The sequence below is a fragment of the Stegodyphus dumicola genome, chromosome 12, assembly GCF_044657685.1.
Source record: "Stegodyphus dumicola isolate Sdum_Otavi_A_Nest chromosome 12, ASM4465768v1".
NCBI classification, from domain to species: Eukaryota; Metazoa; Arthropoda; class Arachnida; order Araneae; family Eresidae; genus Stegodyphus; species Stegodyphus dumicola.
Genome location: NC_140779.1, coordinates 38,809,977 through 38,836,975, shown reverse-complemented (window position 1 = coordinate 38,836,975; position 26,999 = coordinate 38,809,977). Strand labels below are relative to the sequence as shown.

At 32.4% G+C, this 26,999-nt stretch overlaps 1 protein-coding gene across 1 annotated transcript in view; it reads left to right on the top strand.

Moving 5' to 3' along the window:
* Positions 1-25,450, top strand: part of Pen (karyopherin subunit alpha) — a 71,733-nt gene extending 46,283 nt beyond the window's left edge. Inside the window, exons 6-12 of the mRNA XM_035352262.2 lie at positions 7,908-7,990; positions 8,070-8,193; positions 10,683-10,951; positions 15,945-16,049; positions 16,685-16,867; positions 16,970-17,119; positions 25,203-25,450. Of these exons, the coding sequence (XP_035208153.1) occupies positions 7,908-7,990; positions 8,070-8,193; positions 10,683-10,951; positions 15,945-16,049; positions 16,685-16,867; positions 16,970-17,119; positions 25,203-25,301 (1,013 nt within the window). The 3' untranslated portion in view covers positions 25,302-25,450. The remainder of the gene's footprint in view (positions 1-7,907; positions 7,991-8,069; positions 8,194-10,682; positions 10,952-15,944; positions 16,050-16,684; positions 16,868-16,969; positions 17,120-25,202) is intronic.
* Positions 25,451-26,999: the final 1,549 nt, after the last annotated feature.

Genomic DNA, 26,999 nt, shown 5'->3' with positions numbered 1-26,999 from the left:
GTTAGTTAAGTTAGATGACCAGTTGTTTGTAGTTTTAATTGTACAAAGCTATGCTCCCCCCCAAAAAGTAGTAACATTTATTATTTTACAAGTTTAAGACTTATTATTTTACAAGTTTAACTATAATGGCATTTTAACTTTTTTATTTTATACCTAATATGTATTGTTTGAACCCTAGTTATGTAATTTATTACTTCTTAAAGTATCATCACAAATCATATGGATTGGTTTTGTATTAAACTTTTTCTCAGAATTATCTCAAAATTGCATAGAAGAAACATTTTAAAAAAATTAAAGAGAAATGAACATTTAAAATGTCATTCTTTCTATTCAGATCTGAAAGTTCTCGGCATTGCAAAGTTATGAACTATTAGAAAGTTTTTAAAGCAATACATGTGAAAAATATGCTTGGGCATAGAGAAAGGGCTTTTAAAATAACTTCAAGAGAAAAGAATGCTTCTTCAAAAATGAAGACAAAAATTTTCCCCCTTGCCGTAAAACTTCAGAGTGAAACTAGTCTTAACCCTTTGCGGCGCACTATACGTTAACGTCGGAATTTCAACAAAAAAAGTTGTACGCAGTCTATTTAGTCCTAAAGGAGTATACAGGTAAAATTTTGTAAAAATTGCACTTACCGTTTTAATTCTGTGGGTGTTCCATGAGGTGGAACACTGTGCCACCCAGGGATAAATAGAAGGGCTAGCTCATTTCTTTGTTCGACTCCTCGCCGACGCGAGCCTAATGGGGGGACGTAACAGGCAATAATCTGACGTCACTGTGATGCCACCTGTCCTGATTTCCCGCGTTTAAAACAGTAATAATTTCATTGAGCTGCGAGACGATTTTCTAGAGGTTACATATCCCAAATTAATTTCAATAATACATATATCTGTTTTCTAATAATGTATATATTTAAAATAATTTATATATATGTAATTTTAGTCAGTTTTTGTTTTAAATTCTATATTGTAAAGTATCGTTTACGTAATATGGCTTTTTGCGCTGCAGTAACGTGCCGTAGCACTTACAGAAGTACGAAAGGATGAGATATTTTATTTCATGGGACCAAAGGATCCAAATGAGAGTTTGCTTTTGAAGAAAGTATGGATACACAAATGTCAAAGAGAAAATTCTATTAATATGAAGAGCGGAAAAATTTGCAGCGAGCATTTTCTATGCAGTGTTTATGAAGATGATATGAAAAATCGCTTGTTTGGATAGCCACAAAAAGAAACTGTTGGAATGGAATGCTGTGCCGAAAGTAAATTATGATGACAATAATGAATCAAATTTTAATGATTTTGAAATAAAACTCACAAATGAAAATGTAGATCATCCTGAATGTTTAAGGATAAACAAGAATGCATTGATAATTTGAAGAACAAAATAATATCCTTAGAAAATTGTATTAAGGTATTGAAAAATAGAGAAAAGAACAATTTTACAATTTTTGTTCAGCGACAAAGAAGGTGGACGACGTCTAGACAGAATTTGGTATCAGAAATTAAAATCTCAAATAGCGAAATTTGGGGGGGGGAGCACAAATCGGAGAATTTTGAAAAATGTCTAAAGCTTATTTTTATAAAGACGCAGATTAATGCATTACTGAAAAAGAAGGAAAAAATCAGGTGGACTAGCGAAAATATTTCACGTAGCATCGTTATAAGTGCTCTGTCATCTTAAAGCTATGATTTTTGGAAAGAAAAAAAATTGGAATATAAATACCTAGTATTATCAGATTAAAGAAATGGTGTTTATTTTATTTTTTAGTGTTTTCTAAATTTTAGTGTAGTCCAAGAATTCAAAGAAATGTTCTTACTCTAAAGAAGGAAGGAGGCGAATATTTGTATTCTGTAGAAAAAATATGCGTTCTCAGTTTCGACGAAATGCATAGATTGAAAACTCTGCTATGACTCTAAACTGGACTAAGTTGGTTCTTTTCAAAATGTGCAGTTTGTTTTAATCAGAGGTCTCATTTCGCGCTCTGCCTCAAATTACTGAGAAACCGCGTTTTAGATAGAGGATTTGTTTTAGAAGATGGATCTGTTTTAAATTTTGATATTATTAAATAGAGATTGAGAAGAAATCAAATTGTGTCAAAAACTCAAATTATTTAATGGTCAAGGGAAACGAGAGACAAAAAGTCTCTCCAGAGAAAACATTATTTTCAAAAAGTACCGCAAAAAGTATACTCTACCCCACAGGAAATCAGAAAGCACCTGACTTCTATGAGTTAATCGATAATATCTTCGGTATTATGTGTATGTGTGTATTTAATTATGGCAAAGCACACTAGGGCTATCTGCCTAAGGGGAGGGATGCCTTTGTGGAGGACTTTCTAAGGGAAACTGGCTCGTATACACGTTACACATGGGAAAAACCACGAAAACACCCATGCAGCCAGCCCGTTTGCGGGATTCTAACCTCGGACCGAACTACCAGTGTTCAGCGACTTTACCGCTCGGCCGCTGGTGGGCCTCTTCGGTATTATGAATAGTACCAAGAAGAATAACAAGTATTTAACAAACTAATTTTGTAAAGTACTTGTTAAAGTTATTCTTATTGTATCCTTTGTACTAATTATTGATTAGATTTTGTGCTAGATTAGCATTCTAGATAAAATATAATAGTATAAAACATCAAAGTAATTGGCATAAAAAGACCTGCTTCCTTTACTCACACTTTTGAAAAATTAAATAACTATTTTAGGTACTCTGAATAAAGCTATTTTGTCAAAATTAAGGTAACAATCTTATATACATTTATTTAATTGTAATATAGATATAAGTATAAATTACAAAATTATTTAAAAAATATCTATTATATTGAATCGGAAGAGAATTATAACAATGTAAAATTTACAATTAGGCAAAAAAATCAAACGTAGGTTAGCAGAAATGTTGCCATATATGTCATATATGTTTAAACCTATGTCAACGTAAAGTTGTTTTTTGAGTAAATTTAAATAGCTGCTATTATAGTTATCTTAGAAGCAGCATAAAAATTCTCTCAGTTAGCATGCAAATAAAGAAATGATTAGAAATAAACGTGCATTAAATAAAAAAATCTGCAAATAAAAATTAAAAAAACCACGGAACTTTATGTTAAAAGAGTAGCACATTTTATCTATTATTTTAAAATTGAGTAAGCATTATTAAATTTTTTAATGGTTCAGTCTAAAATTCATAAAGCAGTAACATTGCCTCTTCCAAATTATAGCTATCTTTCACACACAGCTCATTTTAAACGCTGGTTCAAAAACGCTAATTTCCAAGCTGTGAATTATATTGACGCGCTCAGCGTCATCATGGCTACGTCATCACTTCTCACTTTCTGCTTCAGGGGGAAAAGCTCTATGAGCTAGCCCTTCTCTTCTAAGTCCTGTGTGCCACCAGAGCTTTTAAAAGTGCGCCTAAGCGAGCATTGCAGTAAAACACGAAAATGAGTAGAAGCCTTTGTATAAGAATGAAAAAACTCCGTATTATAGCTGTATATATGGGGTTTCCTGGATATACACAATATTCTTGAATATATACGGATAAATGAGATAAATATCTATATACACAAGTCCTATGTACAAAAATATTTACAAATTTTCCTATTTCTTAGCTTCGTGAAATTGTTCAAAGCAAGTCACACCTTTTTGATGGAAGCACAAACCAACTTTGCAGGTTTTGCACATAAAACTTGTTTTGTGCAGCTTCTGCTTCGTGCTACAATGTGCACATCGTCTACGCGTACCCTTCACCGGTATGTGTTCAACACTACTGTAGCGTTTTCCCCCAGAAACCTTTACTTTATGCTTGGGAGTATCTTCAGGTCTTGAAGGAAGTCGCCTCTTCAAAGTTATCTCTGACGCTTTCATGGCACGGAGGGAACATAGCAAATTTAAACGGAAATCTTTGGGCTGTAATCTGAAGGTAATTCATGAAACACTTTTAGCGCTTCAGAAAGAGTTAGACCTCTCCTCGTCATTTATGGAAAATTAATAATAAAAAAATTAACTACGATTAATATTAACGATAAAGAAAAATAAGCCTATAATATCTACGTACACGAAAAATATCTACACAATTATTGAAAATAAACGGGAATAAGACTAAAAAGCGACAGCAAAAAATTCGCGCAGGTCTAAGTAAAGATGAGTCAAGCTACTAATAAAATTCCCACCTAAAAAACTGCTCCCAAATGCCAATATTAGGGCTTTCATAACACAAAACACACCTCACCCCTCGATACTGCTTTGTTTGAATTCATTCCCCTCAAAAAACAAAGGAAACAGAAAACGTAAACAACAGATGTTCTCTCCTAAGCACAGATGTTAATGATTCGTAAAGACACCGTGTTCTCGCTAATGGAACACCCAGTTTTATTCAATGATTCTGCGTATGGTTTTTGTATGAAAGATTAAAAAAATAAAGAACAAATAATTTGGAGTACAGCCAGCAAAATTATGCCCAATTTTTTTTCCAAGTATAATTTTTTATATCATTAAAAAATAGAGAAAATTACTCTTAAAAAAGTGGATTTTAATAACGCATAATAAATGAAAATTCTGTGTCTCCTTGTAATATGCTGCTATCTACTGTTTAAAAAGAAAAGTTCAAGTATATTATAAAGGCATTTTTATCTATTTACAGTTTAATTTAAAGGTTTCAGAAGCAATTCAATTTGGGTGTTCCATGTAATGGAACACTGAGCCACAAAGGGTTAATATAAGTGATAGAAAAATTCGATGTACACTAATAAATGAAAAATTATATTTTAAATCCAGAGTAGGTTCTGTTTTTATAAAGAAATACATATTTCAGAGTTGCCAATGCTCTAGATTTTCGACCATTCTCTTGCCAACTCAATTTACAACATATTTCTCCTGACTTTTCCTCATTCTTAAAATTTCTTATTATTTTTATGTATCTTGGCTTAATACTTCACTATTTGCATAACAAAAAAGTGATTTGGGACATCTGAAAGCACTTGGTTTTCCTCTAGATTTACAACAAAAAGAAAAAGCCATTTCATCAGTGAGAAAAATCATTCACAAAGCATTTCTGCTCATGTCCGAAAACGTCGTGTTCTGGTTCTCCAGTGAGCATCAAGTGCTACTGTGTGCCATCCAGCATATATTAGCCAATTAGCACAAAGCAAGATCAAAGTTGTTATTTCGTTCATCTTGTTGCTGAGCATTTAATTGATCTAGATCATTAAAAAAACTTAGTGAGAATAAAACAGTATTGATGTTTTAATTTTTTTAACAGTGCATTTTTGAAATAATTTAGGAAAAAACATCAGCACAAAAAATCCAAGTAACTCTAAATGATTCTTAATAGAATAATTAATCGTATAATAATAGATGTAATCATCATAATAATATAAACTGAAGAGTCATTACATTTTGACCACCCTCCATCTATAACAATGGGCTTACCCAGGAACAAAACCACTGCGCTTACGCGGCTGATGTTGGTGTATAGAAAGCGGCTATGCATTGTTTTTGGAACACAGCGCGATTATCGACTTAATGGGAAAAGCAGCTGATTTATCAGGCTTTGGTAAAGGTCAACTCATTATGGCTTGGGGACTGGGAACATCAGTATCAGAAACAGCACGTTTAGTGGGCTGTTCACGTGCAGTTGTTGAGCACATATCGAAGTGGTATATGAATGGTGGAGCGGCAAGTCGCCAGCCTGCAATTTGTCATCGATGGTACATTGATCTCAGAGGAGAGTTTGCTATTCATTTTTCACTATAACCAAACACCTACAACATATCTGAAGCATGTCCCTGAACTGATGGTACATCATTGCCAGCTGCATCTACAATGGGCTCAAGAAACATCGGAATTGGATATTAGAAGAATGGGAGAAAGTTGCATGGTCTGATAAATCACATTTTCTGCTCCATCACATCAATGGGTGTGCGCGAACGCTGATTTCCAAATGAAACCTTGTTTCCTGGATGCACAGTTGGATGGAGACAAGTCAGTGGCAGTGGTATTATGGTGTGGGCAATGTTTTCATGGGGCACATTGGGACCCATAATTCCTATAGAAAATCCCTGAGATCTTGTGTGCTACGTGCAGACGATGTTCACCCATTCATGACAACAATATTTCTGGCGGGGGGGGGTGGTGTTTACGAGCAGGATAATACACCAAGTCATAAGGGTCGAATTGTCAGGGAGTGGTTCGAGGAACATTCCAGCGACGTTTAAGTCATGTCTTTGCCTCCAACTTCACCTGACGTTAATCCAATAGAGCATTTGTGGTTGCGCCTGAAAACCGAATTTGTGCTGCCTTGCAACGTGCGGGAATTGCAGAACGTGGTAACCACATACTTCAGACTATCTGTCAGCACCTTATGGAGTCAATGCCACACCGGGTGCATGCAATTTTAAAGGCTAAAGGTGGTCTTACATGTTAACAGGGTGGTCATAACGTAATGGCCCTTTGGTGTATATAATAGTGTTATATCGTAATAATAAATATAATAATGGATGAATGTCAAATGTTTACCTATACTAGATTTAATTAACTAGAATATTAGGATGCTTACATGCAGTATTATTTTATGAATTACAACTTTTTATAATATGACTTTGGGAATCCTGTTTTTATTGGTAACAAAAAAGAAAAACCCAACATTGGCAATGATGATATGTGTTTAGGAATGGTGCAATGCTGAATTATATAATTTGAATTGGCATTAATTGTAATTTTGTTAGTTTTTAGCCCAAAAGGTGCTAGCCCTTGAAGGGCTTTTAATTTCGTTTTGGAATTTTGTGGCGTTTCGCTTTTCAAATTGTTGCCACCAAATATTATTGCCCTGTATTATATTTAAGTAAATTAAATAATGAAGAATCTGCATAAATGTATGTATGATTATCGCATTGTGATAGAACAACAGTACCTAGAGCCATAAAATTTTGAATAACGTAAGTCTCCACCTGAACATGTTCATCTGGAAGCCCAAATTTGGAATCAGTTTTAGTATCTATTTCCTATTTTGTAAAGCATTTATGAGTTTTTGGTTAAGAAACTCAACAATTTCAAAGCGAGTAATGGCAGCACTATACGGGGGAAAAAAACCATTTTTATCGCCAGCGCACTAGACTGTGTATCAGAAATCCTAAAGATATGCTCTTTTGAAATTTTGTGATATTGTTGTTTGAATTTTATGGTTTAAGTGCAAAGAACATGATATTTAATAAATAAAGGTAACACTCAAAATGTTAAAAAAAGCCCCTTTGGACATTATATAAAATCTGAAAACTTTCAGACTTTTGTTTTTACAGTTATTTCCCCCCCCCACACACACTATATAGTGGCTAGTCAGTTGTCCTCATTTCACTGAACGAATCATTTAACATTGAATTAAAAAAATAATGTGAATCCTGGTTATTTGTTCATTCACATCTTAAATGGCAGCGTTGAAAATTGGCAAAATAGATATAAAAAAAGTGCAAAGCTAAATTCAAAAAAAATATTGCAGTTTTCACTAGAAAAAATTTTTTAGCCCTAGATACATGTGATGGTTCAGCAATAACTTGTAGAATAATGAACATAAAAATTCCGAAAAATTGGATTCTGAATATAAAGTAAACTTTGATATATATGATTATCGCTATTAGGATAAATGCTATATAAATAAAAAAAGTCTGTGAAATGTTATTTGAATAAAAATATTTTTAGGAATAATGATCTCTTGAAAAGTGCTATGTAAGGTAAAATAATGTAATTTCAGTGTAAGGACTTTAATTTGAAATGAGACTTTTAGCCTGTTCTTGTTAGCTAATTTTTTTAACCAATTTTTAAAGTATACTTGTCATGTCTAAGTAAAACCAAAATTAATTATTTACATTGTAATTATTTTTCTAACTTTAATTTGAACGTTAAATTTTTCTTTTAGGCGATGGCGCAGACCTTAGAGATGAAGTTATAAGAAATGGAGTTATTAAACCCTTAATTAATTTGCTTAAACCCAATATTCCAGTAAGTATTTTTGGAACAATTAACTTACAATTTTAACATGTATTAAGATATTATTTCTCATTTCCCTAAATTCTTTTAGACTGGGTTTCGCCGTAACATTACATGGACTCTATCCAATATATGTCGAAACAAGAATCCTTCGCCACCTTTTGAAGCAATTAAGGAATGCTTACCTGCATTTGCCTGTCTTATCAATGACCCAGGTAAGATAAGCATTTTATATATCACATTATTGAATGTTTTATGTGACCATATACAGTCAAAAGTCGTTAATCCGGACTCGTCGGGACTTCGGCGATTCCGGATTATCGATTTTTCCAGATTATAGATCATCAGTTTAAATCTGGTAAGATGGCATGCAGAAATTATAAAACTAAAAATATGAAACCGTAATTTATGAAATAAAGAACAATTATGATCTAAAAGGTATAAAAATTTACCAAAAAAAAAAAGGCTTAATATTTATTTGTTTACTTTATTAAACATTTCTTTCAATGTAAGTTGTTTAAGTTGCTTCGCTTTATGTGATAATACTTTCTCTTTAATTCTATAAACAGACATAATTTCTTGTTCAGTTACAAAGTTCCGCTGTTCAAGTCCTATAATTGCTGTGTTGAGAATACCAACTAATTTGTCAATCGAAATTTTTTCTTTTTCAATAACCTCTGTGTCACTTTCTTCACTATCGGAAGCAAATTATGACGAGGAATTTGATTTAAATCACATCAAAGATGGAATACATCGAGATGAAATACTACATTTAGTAAGGTATTATAAGCCAAATAAAATGAAAACATCTGCCCTGAAGATAAGGATAGTGCTGATAGATCAACTCCCAATTCATTGCTGCGGGGTGAAATTGATAAACAGATTTCGGAATGGTTAGGACATTTTTTGCAGCAATTCCACTTTTGTTTAATGGACTTTGATACATACTTTCGCTTTGTAGATCCTTTACATATTAGTAAATATATATTGGAAATTCTATTTGACATAATCGAAAGTTCAAGCTTACTTTTATAAAATTGCTCTAACAGTCTGCAAAAAAATAATAAGCCAGATCCAATTCGAAGATTAAGGAACAACGCAATCTGCAACATTAACTGAATTAGATAATTTTAGCTTATACCGTCCGTTGTACATTAAACGCGCATGCGTAAACGTATTTTGCGCATGCGCACACGCATATTCGCAGCCGTAAAGGTCAACGCGACGCATGCGCAGAAAGTTTGCAGCTTTTAGGTCCGGATTATGGGTGTCCGAATTAACGACTTTTGACTGTATTACAAAGCAGATAAAGAAATGTAACACTTTCAATCTTGTGTCAAACTGTAGAATTCTTTCTCTAGAGGCAGTTCATAATTAAAAACAAAATAATTCTAGGGAATACATGGAAAAAACTTACACATTTTTTTAGTTTAAAGAATTTGATGAATAGTTTAAATCTGACTTGCAGGAAAAAAGTTAAAGACTGTTTAACCTTCAACCTAGCCAAGCCATATATCTTCCTCCAAGAATCATTCCTTACACCTCTCTTATCATAGGGCAGATGGTTAAGATAGCTGAATGCTGGGAGTTTGACGTGGTTTTGATCCCAGGCAAACAGGCCAACTGTATGTCTGGTTTTCATGGTTTTTCCCATGTGTACCATGGATTGAGCCAGTTTTCCATAGAAAGTCTGCCACAAAGGTATTCCTCCTGTTAGATAGATAACTGTTGTATGTTTTGTTATATCCGAATAACTTCTCCTTACACCTTAGATATATGTATATGCACATGTCCAAATAATTATTATGATAAAAATTAAGATGGTATATTAGAAGAAAAAGATCCCAGATATAAAATTATTAGAAGCATTTTAAATAATATTTCAAGAAAATACCTTTCTCATAACATTAAGAACTTCATAGCCCAGCAGTGGCAAAGTGTGTATATGGGATAGCTCAAGCTTGGTATGAATCCCAGTGCATGTATTGGCTGCATGAGCATTTTTGTGATTTTTCACCATGCATGATATAAATATAAGACTTTTTTTTTTTTTTTTAATCTAGTATGTTCTCCTTCAAGGATTTGCTTCTCTTAGGCAGACCACAGTGATTTGCCATACTCAAATAATCTAGTCCAGTCTAACTTTCTTCTTCAAATAAGTTGGTTATTATTCAGTTTTACATAGGAAAAAATAGTTTTTATATATTTTGTGCTTTATGAATATTAAATGTAATAGAACTTGATCAGACTTTAGGCTTTATTTTAATGTCAAATTGTATATGTAGTTTATTTGTTTTGTAGAAAGGCAGAATGGCTGTCTTAGCCAGATTCATAAGCTATATAAAATTACTCTGCGGAGTTAGAGATATAAAATTACTTTTGGAGAGTTAAGAGACACTTAACTCATTACTAAAGGGGAGTTAAGGCTTTATATATCAAGCAGTATGCATTTTATTTTCCATGTTTAAGAAAGTATGCTACTAAAATTTTGTGTTTAGCATTAAAAAAATCTAAACACCAGAAGTATTAAAATTCTGGTTTATATTTTTATGACCACTGGACTTAAATTTTACATAGAAAGTCTGCCACTAAGGTATCCCTTCCCTTAGGCAGGTAATCCTTGCATGTTTTACCTTATGTTTAAATTGATGGAGAAAAATAATCATGTATTAAGTGTGTAACATGTAATTTTTTCCTCTGTTAGATCTTGAAGTTGTCACTGATGCTTGTTGGGCTCTTTCATATTTAACTGATGGAAGCAATGACAAAATCGGAGAAGTCATTAATAGTGGTGTGGTACCACGCTTAGTCAGTTTACTGGAAGTGAAAGATGTTGCTGTAGTAACTCCTGCTTTACGAGCTGTTGGAAATATTGTTACAGGTGATGATGTCCAAACTCAAGCAGTGATTGATGCTGGTGCTTTAGAACCACTTAGGTTACTAATGAGACATACTAAAACAAATATTGTGAAAGTAAGTTTTTATATTTTGAATTCTGAAAGTATACTAAGATTAGAAACTTTCATTTGCTTTGGAAAGTGAACGCAGATTTAATTAAATTTACTTTTTGGTTTGTGAATTATATCATTTGGACTTCATCTTGTATACAACGAATTAAAATTTTTATTTTTTAATTTAAAAAATGTCGAAATTAAAAGAATAAGACTTCATTGTTTTGCCAACTATACATCTCTTAGCACATTTATTATGCTAAGTGATTCTGTATTGTTTTATGGAAATAATTTGTAGAATATTTTCATCCATTTACAATTTTCTGAATTTCAGAAAATCTCAGAATGTTACCTTTTAAGGTGAGATTTCGGTTGAGGGAATAGAAAATAACTTCAGATACTAGGCTGATGATAGCTACACTTTAGTATAGCTACACTTTAGTTTGCGGTAACCTGTTTGAAGACAACTATATTGATCCAAGAATTTTTCTCGCTATTGTATCATTAAATCCCTAATGGCTGTTTAAAATAAAAACAAAGAATTCTATTCAGTCTTTTTCTTTAAGCTAACTGATATTTTATTAGAGGCAAGTCAGATGAGTTAATATCTGTGTGCTCTAGTTACTGCTTGGCAGCTTAGCTGAGATTGAAAAAAAAAAGTTCAGGTTTAAAACTTTGAAGATAGGTGTCTTGTTCTTTTTTAACAGAGCATGTTTTAAATTATTTTCACTGCATGATTTTTATCCCCTTGTGTTTCTAAATTTGTAATTTAAGTGGAAGAAAATGCTGCTGGTCCATGTTATTAATAGTTATCTTAAAATTTCTGTGAATTCTTTCATATCTGACGTGTATCATTTGTTTGTCACAGATGTTTTAAAAAAAAATTATCTATTAACTCTTTCGCATCGAAATCGCCCGTAGCGCCCGTTCATTCAGGCAATGGCAAACCGCCCCAACTCCTCGTTTATTTTCTACCTAGTTCTTTCCCCTCCACGTTAGTGTATGGCTCATTGGTTTCGCGAGTTGTTAAAAGACATGTCAATCATTCTTTTGAAGCAAATAAAGGAGAAATACGGAAAGCTATTGACGTTCGCAGGTGCAATATGGCCCTAAGGTGAAACTGCACACAATGGATGAATGGATGAAACCGCAGAAGGGGAAAAGGAAAACTATTCCAAGACAAATTCGTAAACACGGGCGTTTTCGATGTTTGTTGAAAACAGATTTGGTCGTCTCTCGATGCGAAAGAGTTAATGAACAGGTCCTTAACTCCTAAAACCTCAAAATAGAAGATGAGTGTACTACTATTTAGAATTCACTTTGGTAGTGAAAAATGCTTTGGCATTATGAATATCTGCTGATGGGAGTAGTAAGTTTTCTATAAATACTGCATTGTGAAATTCTAAACAATTTAAATTTTTAGAATTTCAGATGGCAGTATTTGTCTTGCATTTATGACCATCTTTAGTGGTATAGTGTATCTCTGCTTTCATAGTAAAATAAATATAAGGAAATCATTGTTTTAAAGAATTTAATCCATAATGAAATTCAAGCTAAGCTCCCGTAAAAAAAAGCGGCTCTCTTGACTCTGCCAACTGTAACTAAGAGACTTCCAGTTTTCTATCACATCACCAGATGTGATAGGAAACTGGATCACCAGATGTCCCAGTTTCTTATTTTTATTCTTTAAAGGAAATGTTTCCCATAAATAAATGAAATCTATTGAATTTCTGAAACTTAAATTGTACAAATTCTATTTTTCCACCCCTAATGATTTTAAGTACACTTATTAAATTTCATCTAATCATAATTGTCTTAATCTTCTGTAGACATTTGTGGGGTGTTTTATAAAGATTCAACCTGTTCAGTGTTTATTCATTTAATATTTACGTTTAATTTTGTTTTACATGAAAAAAATATGCATCAATTTATTTTCTTTGTATTTAAAAGTATATTGATAAATAAAAATTTTCCTTCCCTACTCAGAATTCCCTTGGTACTAAGTAAGCAAATTGTAAGAAAAAATTACCAAGAGCATATAATTGAGATACCCGAATTAGATATTAAACACCAGAATCATATTAGTAATATTTTCAGTAATCTGAATCTTGCATTATAAAGTGAATTGAAGTAGTTTGGTGTTCTTTTGAAATAGTATTGGCACAAAAATCTCCCAGTTCCATGAAAGTAAACCTACAGGTTTTTTTTTTTATTTCAAGGCTGGCAAGTATATATTTGTAGTATCATGTTACCTTGCAGTTTGAATTATAAAAGTATAAAATATGGCAGCATGCAGCAGCATTGATGGAATCTATTTGTAACCTTTTTTTCATAATGTTTTCGGCAGTTTATTTTTGAAAAGATATATGGGATGTTGCTGTGCGTGAATGATATTGCAGACTTTGGAACATCTTTGCTTTCTCGATCATTGAATCTAGATTGTTTTTGTGTTAATGTTTCTGTATCATAATGGTTTTAATTTTTTTTTTTTTTTTAATTTTGCTTTATAGAATTAAGTAATGTTCATGAACAAATGAAGTAACATCGAAGTTTATGTATCTAGAACAATTTTTTTTAATGTATGCAAGGTGGTTGTTTAATAAATGTTCTGTGTGTTTAGCCCTTAAAGACAGCATGTTTCAATGAATTGGGCTTAGATTTGATGTTAGGTAATCTAATTAGGTATTTGATGCGAGATATGTGTTTGAAAATGTCAATAGCACGAATCAAACTCTTATAGTTAGGGTTACAACGAGTAAATTTCAAATAACAACTCCACTTTTCTGCAGTGTTTCAGCACTATAAAATATCTGAAATGTCTGCAGCTAAAAAATGCCGGTAAAAAGGAATAAGAATGACAAAACAAAGAAAGGTGACAGGTAGTTGTGTGTATGCGTGTAATTTGCATAACTATCAGAGGATTGCACATGCAGTGTAGAAAATGACATCCCAAGTGGGCTACCATTGTTTGTAACAAGTCATTGCAGTTCATTCCTGTGAGATGACTAGTGATAATGTATTTATGAGGCAGTAGTAGCCATTTGGGTAATGGGATTAGTTCTGTAATTTCTTGCACTGTATGTGTAATTCACAGTTGTGATGAGAACTGTACGCTTTCACGTGGCTGCTTGTCTTCCTTTTCTTGTTATCTCACTCTGTTGCTTTTGAATTGTAGATATTGGTCCAGTGCCTCCCTTTTTTTGGGGGGGGGGAAGGGCCAAACAATAATTAAACTAAAAAGTTGACATTGCCATTTAATTAAAAAAAATTGATTACTGGAACTAAAGCCTTGAGCTGTGTTGTTATTTACATCATTCTTTAATGCAGTATCACTTCTTGAGTTTCATTCAGCTTATTGTATAATTATCAGGAGTCTATTTATGAAGTTATTTTATTACTATCTAGTATATAGATGTGTTATGTAATATTTTTAATGCAAGTTTCCTTTGCGGCCATTATTAGAATAATGTCTACAACAAATTATTTAGCGTTTATAATACTAAATAAATACACGTGTGCTAAAAAAAATGTGCAACAGATACTAAAAGAAAAAATATGGATGTAAAAAGGGAATTAGAACATATAATTTACATATGAGGTAGAGGTTGCATTGCCAAATGCAGATAGGCAACCAAAATTAGCAGAAAATGCAATCCCACAGTCGCACCGCATTGCCTTAAAAGGAGGCCAAAGTGGAATACGTGATCTGAAGACACCATTTCCGAGATAAAATGCATTGGAATGTTGCAAGCTGGTGTAAGAAAACCCACTGTTGCATAGAGCTGAATGTGCACTGTAGTGTTATCAATAGGCTGTGGAATGATTACGAAAGGAATCAAAACCCCTGTAGAAAACATCGGTCTGGATGGTGGAGAATTACAGCAACAGGTGTGCTGTTGATATGTGCCATAATAGCTGACATTGCATCTCAGGTACTGCAGGATGGCCCATACCCCACCAAACTGTATAGCATCAACTACGTGAAGATAGGTTGTACATCAGGTAATTTGTGGTTTGTATTCTCTTTTCCCCATCATATGTCAAAATGTGATTGAATTGGGTCCATTAACATCGCAGTTGGATACCACAGCAGTGGGACAACATACCTTTATGGATGGGTCTCGATTTAACATCCAGAGCGATTCAGAAATGGCAATGATATGGTGAGAACTAGAAACATGCTATCAGTTGTCGAAAGAAACCAGTACAGAGGAGCAGGCTTACATGTATGGGCTGGTATAGCAAGAAACGCCTGCACTGGTCTCTAAAGGATTTCTGGTGATTCCATCGCACCCGTCCGGTATCATAACAAAATTCTACACCTTCTTTGTGTGTCCTTTTATGCTGCAATGAGTACCGCCGTAATATTTATGGATGATAATTCCTGCCCATATAGAGCTGTAATGTTGTGAAGTTATCTAAAGAGTGAAACCTGTCCACATCTGCCGTTTCCTGCTAGATCACAGGGACCTGAATCCCATAGAGCATATGTGGGACAACAGAAAACAAGTGTTTGTGCGTGCTGCCAGACACTCTCCATGAGCTGCGACAAGCATTACTGCAGGAATGGGTGCTATTGCCTCACCAACACTATTGCCAGCTTGACTCGGCATTGTCAAACATGCATTTCAGCTAGAGGGTATCATACTCATTATCAGCATGATATTTCCGTTATACATTCTTTCGACCCATTTGGTCTTTCATGATATGATGCTCATAATATATGTATTTTTGGTATATCTTTGCCTTATTGTTTGTTATGTGGCCTAGTAATGCCACACCGACCTCTTGGATTAGTTTCACACATATCTGTTAAATAGTTTTTGTTTAACTCTGTGTTTTGCCTTTTCTGGCTATTTTTTAGCAAGAATGTATTAGAATTAAAAAAAAGTTGATTATTTTATAAATATGTAGTTCATTATCCTGTGCTTAATAAACGAAAATTTTATTTTTAATGAATTATTTTTTAATTGATTTTTAGCATCTGCTTGAATTATTATTATTTTTTTTTACAGGAAACTTGTTGGGCAATATCTAATATTACAGCTGGAAATTCGAGACAAATACAGGCAGTAATTGATGCAGGACTTATGTCACAAATTATTGATGTATTGATTGAGGTAAAAACTTTAAGATTAATAGTGAATCAATAGAACTGTTCTTGAATTATGTTAATGTAAGAAATTTGATAATAATGAGAAATATAATAATATTTTTTATTTCAAAGTTCAAACTAATTTCAACTTCATGGTGCCATTTTAGTTCATACATTCTGTTATGAAATTTGCTTTTTTCACTTTCCTCAATCTGCTTTTGCCAGATTTTTTCCAGGTGCCTTGCATATTCATGAAAAGTAATGTTTATTGGAACTATTTATTAAAAGGCATTGTATTTATTCTACTAAACAATATTTAATTGAATGTGTGAATTAAGAAATGAAGTCATCTTTTATGTACTTTAAAGAGCAGCGATGATTTGAGTAATCCAGTAACGGTATGAAATTTTATTACACTTGTAAATAAATATGTGAAATAGGTATAAATATTCAAAAATATTAACACGGTTTTAATGGTACTTTCTAATCTTCAGTATCAACAAAATTATTACATGTAATATGTAGCAAATGATACTTTGACTGTTTGATTGTGCAATGAATTTTTTGATTAATGAGACAAATGAAAATATTTTAGCAGTTATTATTTGATAGATCTGTATACAGTATTTGTTTTGATCATCATGCACATTTTATTTTTAGGGAGATTATAAGTGTCAAAAAGAAGCTATTTGGGCTGTGAATAATTTTACATCTGGAGGAAGCTTTGACCAGATTGTATTTTTGCTTCGCCTTGGCATACTTGATCCTCTTTGTTCCTTGCTGTTATTAAGAGATCCTAAAATTCTAACTGTAGTTTTGGATGCCCTTTCAAATATCCTCCACGTATGTAGTTTTGAGATAATATTTTCTGAATAGTATCGAGTTCTTGAATTCTACTTAAATGGCTTCTGAATTGTATTTGAATATTATTTTTTTCCCCCGTAGGCTTCTGCCAAAATGAATGCTGTTGAAGCTGTTTGTAGTTACATTGAAGAATGTGGTGGTCTTGACAAAATAGAGAACCTTCAACATCATGAAAATAGTGAAGTGTATAGATGTGCTTTTGGTATTATTGATGCCTATTTCTCAAATGATGTAAGTTTATTTTGGATTTGTTGAAACTTAAAAATTTGATTTAATTAATTATTTAGTCACTTCGAAAACACTTTTTTCCCCTTTGCATGATATAGAAAATATAAAGCAGTTTTAAGCATATTATTCATTCTGAAATCATGTTTTATATGATATGTTACATAGCATTTTAGCAAATTGAGACATAATAAATTTGTAATCAACAATAAAGGTCATTCTATGTTAATCACAGATTGAATAACAAGTTGCACATAATTGTTCTTTGGGATAAAGATTAAATAAGATATTTTAGACTACTCATTTTCAAGTCTTTAAAACATTTTAAATATTAAGTATAAGAAACTGAACTTTTTCATTATTATTTTAAAGAATTTATGCTCCTATATTAATTTTTTCATATCATAAGAAAGTAAAAATACATATAATTATACTGTTGGCTGTTAAAAGAAAAATATTATGATAGAAACAACTACTAAAGAAGCAACGTTTTGTACAAATAATTATGATGTACGAATCAATAACTACAGCTTGTACAATTTTTGGAATATAAATCATTGTACATCCGTTGTGCTACTAATGTGTGCATTCATGAAAACCTATTCTTTGTAACCTATATCTTGTAAGTAATATTAATAATTAAATAATGCTTAGTCTGATTACATCTTTTCTTTCAACAAAAGTAATTTCATTAAAAACTACTGTAATTAAGTTTGAGTGTCCGTACTAAGGTGTATATAGTCATTCTAAGATTTTGTTGCTCGTTGATTAAGCTCATTCAACACAGTGTCATATTTGGCCAGCAACTCAAATTGTCCATTAATATATCCCTAATTAAAATACAATAACACACCCAACAAATATTAATTTAGAAGTCAAACAACAAAATATAACGCTGATTTTTGAATGCAAAATATTGAAATAACGCAAAATATAACTCTGATTTTTGTTTGTTTGACTTCTAAATTAATATCCCTAATGATTAGATTTCTAACTATCATTCTTTAAAGGAATGTTGCTTTCCTCCAAGGTGGAGGGGCCAGTTATAGAATTCTTTCAAAATTCTTCTGTATTTTATTTTATGCATTTAATATTATGTTTACTTAGTCTATTAATTTTGTGCAGTGGATATCCAAAGACAGTTCTTTCCACATATAGTTTATACATGTGATTAGAAAATTATATGCAATCAGTAGGGTTGCAAGTTTCATGGTTTGAGAGAACTTTCTTAACAGTCTCTGGAACTACTTTTCGAAGTGAGGCACAGATACAATTGGACAGTTTGCAACAATATTAATACATTTTGTGTCATGTATATCAATTGCACAGTTGCTTGCTATCTAGAAGTCAACAAAAGCAATTATTAACACTAAAACAACATGAATCTTTGCCTATGTGAAATGTCAAATTCTTGTAAGAAATATTTGGTACATTTAAAAAATTTCGAAAATTGTTTTTCCATAATATCTGACTATATTCTGAATCTCTTACATCATTTACATATTGAGAGAAGTTATGGTCCAATTCCAGCAATTTTTTTCCTCTTTCTTTCTCCTGGAATAAAATAATAATAATAAAAAAAAAAGCTGAATTTTTACTTTTCATCACTTACTGAAGAAGTTGGAGTTACTTTAATCAATATCCCCAATAACTCATATTATATTTACCTGCAAGATGCTGTGATAAATCAGAAGCTGTCCTTCTGAGTAATTATCTTAAGCAAGGTCGAATATTAAATCAGAAAAGTATGTACCGATATTTCTTTCTATTCTAAGATTTTTATCACTCCAACTGGTATATATTGATCATTAACCTGAATTTCAGTGTGTAATAAGTTATGCATAACAGGGATTCCTTTAGACTTTGGAGGCTCCTGCTACTGGATTTTTCCTGGTATTGAAAGTTTTAATTCCCAGCAATATAAGTACTGATTATAGATTTGAATAGAGTGTTGGGAAAAGGAAATGCAAAGAATGAATATCAAAACCTTATATCTGTAAGTTAGGATATTTACTAATTATGTCGTCATTACCTCAGCCAACATTACTGATTATTCTAACTATAGACCTCTTTGCATTTATCATTCTTTTGTCTTCTTCCCAAAACTATTTTAAAAGTGAATTCTTAAGTTATAGAGGTTCAAGCAGTAACTTGCTTTTTCAGAAAATAGAACTGATCTATAACTAATAATCATGTAAATTTGCACGCTTATTATTTTGCTCATACTATCACTTCTGCGTCAACTCTCATCAGAATCTGAATAAATATATGTAGGTGCAGGGTTCTTGAATTTGGAAGAGTATAGGAGTCTCTGCCTGGGAAGATGATTGCTTATAATGTTTTTCTCCTATGTACTTGATGGTGATACAAACCCTATTTTTGTTTCAAAATATTTTTCAGACTTTTTAATAGGTCTATAGGCAACAGTGCAAATCTTTACTTAAATTGATTCAAATTACCTTTTCATATCTCTAAAATCTTGTGAAGGGTCCTAGGGCAACTGGTTAAAGGAAGTAAGTGCTAAATACTGTCTGTCTATCATAAGAAAAGCTCTCGGCAGTTAGTCTGCAATTGTCTGTTGCCGTAGAAACGAGATTTGACCTATTTTCCGTAGGGGGTTTTGAACTCGTTTTTTCACCTCAGCCAACAGTCTCCCAAAACAAAATACAATAAAGCAATCCTTGGTTCGCCTCTATTTGAAATAGAATGGCCCTGTTTCTATACCGACCGGTGGTGGGAGCTGCTGTTCTCGTATACAGACAGTATCAGTAGAAGACTTTTGTTTTCAAGTTTGGGAGAGAGCCTTTGACAGCTGTCTCTGACAAATTAGTCTGTTACGCTACTGAATTGATCTATCAGCTTCCCTTGCCATATTTGCTTTGTGAAAATTTAAAGCTGAGCCAATGTTTATTGAGAGGCATGTTACATTTAATACTTTATCTGATAAATTTGTTCTTTATTTCCCAGAAGTACTAGTTATCATGTTTGTTATTCTATAGTTCTTATAACCATCAGGCTGGTGAATTAATAAGCAAAATTATTTAAAACTATCATTTGTTTTTGTGTGTACTGTGCTTAAAAGGTACAAACATATGTAAATCATCTGTCCATATAGTTCTAGGCATTGGCAGTTAACAAAGTGAGAAATTGTACAGAACTAAAAAAAAATTGTTCAGTTGTTGCTGTTGAAATTTTGAGTATAAGCATCTGTATTATTTGAATATGGATTAGAAAAATTGGAACTCAGTGAATCAACTTACTGTAATATGTACAATGAAAATAAGTTCTTTCTTGAATATCAGTTTATTGGTTACTCAATGTTAGTAATCAGTTTTTTTTTTTTTTTGTCATAACCTAAAAAATTCCTTATTGTAAACTGTGAAAATTCATTTTGGTCAGTCATGGAGTACTATAAGATCTTTGGCCAAAAAAAAATCTGCTAGACTTTAGAGCAAAAATTTTGAAAATGAATCCCCCCTCCCGGAGGGAACAGAAGTTGTCTAAGGGGGTAATTAAAATTCCAAGTGATACTGAGGGTGCCTCAGTCAGTGGGCAGTGAAAAAATATTTAGAATATAGTAATTGAAATAATAAAAAAAATTATGAGGCAGTATTCAAAAATGTTCCTCTGCTTACCTTCCATAAACACATTCACAGTTGCTATCTGCAGGCATCAAGATCTGTCTTTTACCTCGATTTATCACCTGATTCTGTTAGATGGTTGTTGACAACAGTCGACAGTGCTAGGCAGAAGTTTAAATTGAAAAACATTGGTTCTGCATGTACCCTGCTCAAAACAGTTAGTGGATATTAGGATTTTGGATATAAACTGTGAATGAGGAAATATTTTGGTGATTGATATATATGATGTAAAGGTGTTATAAGATATGAAAAAGGAAAAAGAAATAACAATGAAGGCAAATTTAAACTTTATTGACGATACCTGAAGGAACCCAATTTGTGCATATTATACAAACAAAAAGTGTGATTTCTCGGATGCAAATTAATTTCAATAAGGGGTATTTTTTGTTTTGACAGAAAACAATGTCACACACCTATAAGGCATGCAATCAATGAGGATTGGGATGTTTTCTCCCACTCCTGTAGAAGTCTGCTGATTTACTTCTGAGGGTGATAAGTGGCTAGTAACCCTTCTCTTCAGAATGCTTTTTAAACATGTTATATTGGATTCATATCCGGGGAAAATGCTAGCCAATCCATTCGAAGGATTCTTTTTGTTGAAGAGGAAATTGTCCTCTAGCCAAGCATGATGAGGTCTGGTATTGCCATCCATGAGATTGAATTCATCCTCGACTGCTGTAGCACAAAGTCTCACAATTGGTCTGAGGATCTCAGCCCTATATTGCTGATCCATGAGTGCTCCATTCCTGATAATTTTCAGGTCATTGTGGCCATTGATAGAAATATCGACCAGACCATCACTCCACCTCCACCAAAACAAACACTTTCATGCACAAATACAGAAGTATTCCATGTTCTGGATTCTCTCCAGAAGAGAATCTTCGTATTGTCAGGTTGTATACTAAAGCGGGGCTTATCTGTCAAAAGCATGTTGCTCCACTCATCTTGTCCCTATCTGGGATGCTCCTGTGCTCACCTTCTGCAGGAGCATGGTGGTCCTGTTTCAACGAAACACAAACCATAGGTCTGTGAGCATTCAAACCCACATGGTGGAGTCGATTTTTAATAGTTGGATTCAAACTCTGGTACTAGTCACCCTCTGAAAGTGCTGTTGCAAGAAAATGGCCTAATGTTTCTGCTACAATGCGCTGCATTTGACTTGCCTCTAAATGACCGATGGCCTTCCAGGATACCGATTCAGCTAAGTCATCTTGCTCAGACATCATATTAACTGTTACAAAACATTCAATTGTTTATCTTCTGGTACAGAAGAAATTCTGCAGGAAAAGAAAGAGATAATATTTTCATTTACTGCATTGTCATGTTGCCATTTATAATTAATACATCCTAAAAGTTGGAGGTCTTTACAATTAAATTTGATGACATGAAAGTTGATTCTATAAGAAGGTTTAAGAAACTATTAAAAAAATTGTACATTTTATGTAGAGAGTATATTTATAAATGTTACCAACAGAAGTTGTATTTAATTTTTTTGACGTGGAAGTTTAGTGTTGGTATCGACAGGGTTCGTAGCGGTCTTTACAAGTGCTTATAAGTCCTTATATTTGAAAATAAAATATAAAGGCCCTTATAGGTGCTTACTTTTTCTTTAAAGCCCTTATTTGTTTGTTTTTAGTGCTTTTTTTTTTTATTATTATTATTATTATTATTATTATTATTATTATGAACGTGCATTTTTCTCTGTACCAAAGCCGAAACTAAATAAACAACTTTTCTTTCTTATATGGAACATCGAATGGTGAATCATACTCCCGGAAATAGCTTTTCCCCCCTTTCTCTGCATTAACGTAACCTATGGTGCGCACGAGAGTACAGACAGGTGCACGTCGTTCTGTTGGTCCAAGAATTGCGAAAACAGTAGAAAATTCCGGTAGATTCGGTATTCTTTTCCTCCCACCCAAATACTACACACGTTTGAATTTCTATCAAGATTTTAATAATTTGCATTCTCGTTCAGCGTGGTCAGTTCATATTCGTGTTTATTATGATCGTTATGCTTATATTATGAGCATATGTATGAATATTTATAATATAGTTGCAGTAGCTGCTGAAGTGTAGATAAACTTCCAAAAATGGGTGTATTTTTACACAGATTAGCTTTCTAAGGAATAATATTCGGAATGGCTTTTTTTTTTTTTTTTTTTTTTGTCACTGTCCAATCAGTATTGAATAGGACTAAAAGTTTTGTGGTCTACCCAACCAAAGCGAAGAATGATTCTATTCCGGAAATTTAACGCAGTCTGTTCAAAATTAGAATAAAAAACACCCCAGATTAGTAAGTCTCTTTCTTTTCCTTTATTTAGTTCTTTATTCTCCAAATACCGGCAGCTGTTGATTCCGATTGCGTAATATCACATATGAAAGAATTACGCCGCACGTATTGCGCGATAACGTTTGAGGTATTTTGCAGAGATAATTAATTTTGATGTTCAGTCTGAGATTTATTTATGAACACTTAAAAGAGTTTTACTGTGCTTTCTAAGCAGAATATTTCTCAGTTCCGTTGGTCTATTTTTATATGATGCGCATATCGAAATGTCAAAATCATTTTTTTAGCCGAGAAATCTAAAGAACCGCTACAATCTCCCGCCTCCTCTTTTTCCAGTTACGCTTGACTATACGGAATATTCGGCAATTTCCGAGTATGCGGGTTAGTTAAGCTTTTACTGTTAAAGGATGACTGCATGAAGCAATTTCCCGTCTCCTGATTTCAGAAATGTTCCTCTTTTTTACTTAAATTACTTTACTTGGAATATGTGTTAAGGGAAAACTGTTATGCAATGAAAATTTAGAAAATGTTCAGAATTTTGATTTAAGTTAAATTATTTAAATATTAATATGAGTGGAAAAAATAAATTGTATTTATTATTAGATGCCAAGCAAATACAATTAATATGGCTTATTATTATTTTTTTTCTATATTTTGAACTGAAATTTCATCATTAAATCTTGTAATATAGTTTAGTTCTGCATAGTTTTTTTTTCCTCTCATTGTAAACTAATTCTGTAAAAAAAAAAAAAAAAGAAAAGAAAAGAAAAGTTAATTGTTTTCCATGGTTGAGGTAATGGTTTATTCTCTTAATAAATATTGCATTGCTCATATTTTAAATTGCAAGTCTAATTTTTCTTTTAAGGTTATGCAGTTGTATATAATGTAATTAGACAGGTGCTTATTTTTTTTCTTAAAATGTGCTTGAAAAGTACTTATAGGTGCTTATTTTTTTAACTAAAAAATGTGGCTACGAACCCTAATTGACCTTTAAACACTTGCTGACTGTCTATTTGTACAATGATTAATACGTATTTTAGATTTTATTCACTTATCCATGAGAAAGTAGGGTAACGGTGTGAGTGTAATATCAGAATCATAGTTTATTAGTATGCATTGTTTTTCATTGTTGTGTTCGACAACAAATAGCACTATGTTAATTTTTTCTTATTCCGCCCATTGCTTTCGATATAAAATGGTTATTGCTCTTCCCTTCTAAAAACATTTTTTGTTATCTTTTTTAAATCTATTTATATGTTTCTTATTTTTATCATTGTTTTGAAAAAATTCAGTGCACTCTTACCAAGCCAAAACTCTTAGCCTAATTTTAAATCAAACGTAATTCTTTCAGTGACAAAGTGAAAAAAATCTGTGTGAGAACTGAAAATTTCAGTTACCTGCTTCTCCATAAAGAAGTGCATTGGCTATCAAATAGAATCTGCTGAGCATTTTTTACGCTTTTTCTAGTCGTAGATGTTTTGGAATATAAAGCTGCTGCTGTAATAGAAGCCTTGATAAAATCAAATATATACATTATCTGACACATTTGCTAAACAAATTCAATGAATTGAACCATCACCTCGAAGACAATGACTCAAATTTAATAATCAAAAATGTAATTGGCAGAGCTTTAAATGCATAAACACTTTAGGAATTTAGCTGCTTTACAAATATGCCACCTGTTGGAAGAAAGGGAGGAAAATGAACTTCAACGTCGCCAACATTCAGAAGCTTTGTTTTCAAGCTGTTTGAAAGATGAATGTAGCCAAGCCTCTTTGATCCATTTTCTGGGTAATTTTAATGTGTCTTCAAAACTTAAACGAATTTATGATAGAAATAAAAAAGGAATAAATTTTAATAAAAGGAGGTTATTTCGTCTCATTAAAAACAGATTTTAAAAGTCATCCGATTTGAACTCCTACGACCTAAAAAATGTATGGTTCTGCAGTCATTTTGTGTTATTTATAGGTCAAAGATGAGTAATCAATCGGTTTTCACTCAATAATTTCGGAAAGAAGCGGGGGAGGGGAAATTTGAAAATTGATGGTTTCAGGGTGCGACCACCGCTCGTCAAAGGTTTAATGGCCAGCACTGTATTTTTTTAGGTCTAACTTTATAGTATATTGACAAAATAGTAATGTAAAATTCATATTTTTAGGAAGAAGAACTTCAAGACCTTGCTCCTCAAGTTGCAGATTCTGGTTCCTATGATTTTAATGCAGTCAATCCAGCTCCTAATGGAGGGTTTTCCTTTTAATGTTAACCTTTTTACTGAGGGTTTTAAATACATTGGCTTCACTATGAAAAATTTCAGCATTGTTTTCTTCTTTTGTACAGGTTTTAATCATTCCTTTGGGAAATTTGTAAAATATTTCTTGTATTGTGATTAAAAGCAAATTTCTGTAATTACGATTCTTGTTTTTTTTTTTTTTTTTTTTTTTTTTAATCCCTTGTAGACTTTCAAATATAACACAAGACATAGAAAATGCATATGATATTTTAATTATTTTAAAATCTACTTTGTTTATTATAATTGTTTTCACATATAAGATTTTTCTCCCTCCTTCTAGTATTCTTTCATTGTGTAACAATAGCACCCTTTATGCATATTCGAGAGTTCCAGGTTCAAGTCCCAGCGAGAGTGTTGCTCATTTTTCATGTTCCTGCTTTAAAAAAACCTAATGACTCATCAGTAGCGCCCTTATTAAAAGGTGGTAGAAATTTAGCTTCTCTCATTGGCCATGGCTTACGCGCCATTCTCACAGATGTGAACGGAACTCCCGTATTTTATGCCTCTATGCCCTTTATGCAGCCTAAGTGTAAAAAAAATCTAATAAGTATAATTAAAAGAATTATTCCCTTACATTTTATAATAACTCAGTTAAAAGTTTTAAATAATATTAAAAAAATCCTTTTTTTTTCCCAACTTTTCGGAAATATTCAAAGAAATTTAAGTACATGGAAATGAGCAGCAATATTTAACATATTTTACTGTTAAAATAAAAGGTGCTCTAATTTGAAATGGACTAAATAGAGCATTAATTATAAATTGGCTTACATTTTTCGATTTTAAAAATGCCTCTGGAGCTAGAAAATATTTTAGGAAAAAGCTGTATAAATAGAAACTAAATGCATAATTTTAATATTACTAATATAATAAACTTTAAACTTAGTTTTTTGTAATCAATCCTTAACCAAATAAAATCGAATTACCTTAAAATTCCCCTCTAATGTAATTAACAAAAACTTGTGAAAATATTTCATTCAAATTAAACTGTTCTGCGAAAAGTACAGCATTTAATTCCATTCAGAAGGAAATGTTGTTTAAAAATGTATATTTTTCACATACTTAAAGCGTTATCACATTAGCTGTTGCCGGGACATAACGTTTGTAGCAACAGTTCTGAGAAACGGCCTTTGGCGAAATAGGGTTACCATCTTCACTTGGCAAACAGGCTGAAAGCCAAACAAGAATCAGTTATCGCTCAGATTGGCGAAAGTGACGTTTCCTTTCAAGTGACACTCGCTTCTTCGTGTTGTTTTGTATCGCTCACACGCTTTTCGTTTTAAACTTTATTGTTAGTAATGGAAGATATTAGAAAGGTGATTGCTATCAAGTTAATCACTTTGATATCCACTCTGGCACTTCATGTAACAGATAAACACACTTCTGGTTATAGCAATCAATTACATCAGTAATAGCCAAATTCTGTATACACTAAGAATAGTTTAAAAACGTGTGCTGGATAAGTCTATTTATCACACATCGCTTATGTGTATTTTCTGTTGTCTGCATTTCAATGAAAATTTGATGGCTCACTGGAAAATTTGTGACCTGGTGAAAGCATTTTCTGACTAACTTTATGGCTCATAATTACTGATCTGTCCATTCAAATGACAAAAATCTATATAACTGATATTTACCTCCTCACAGCCAGCAGATACTATTTAGCAA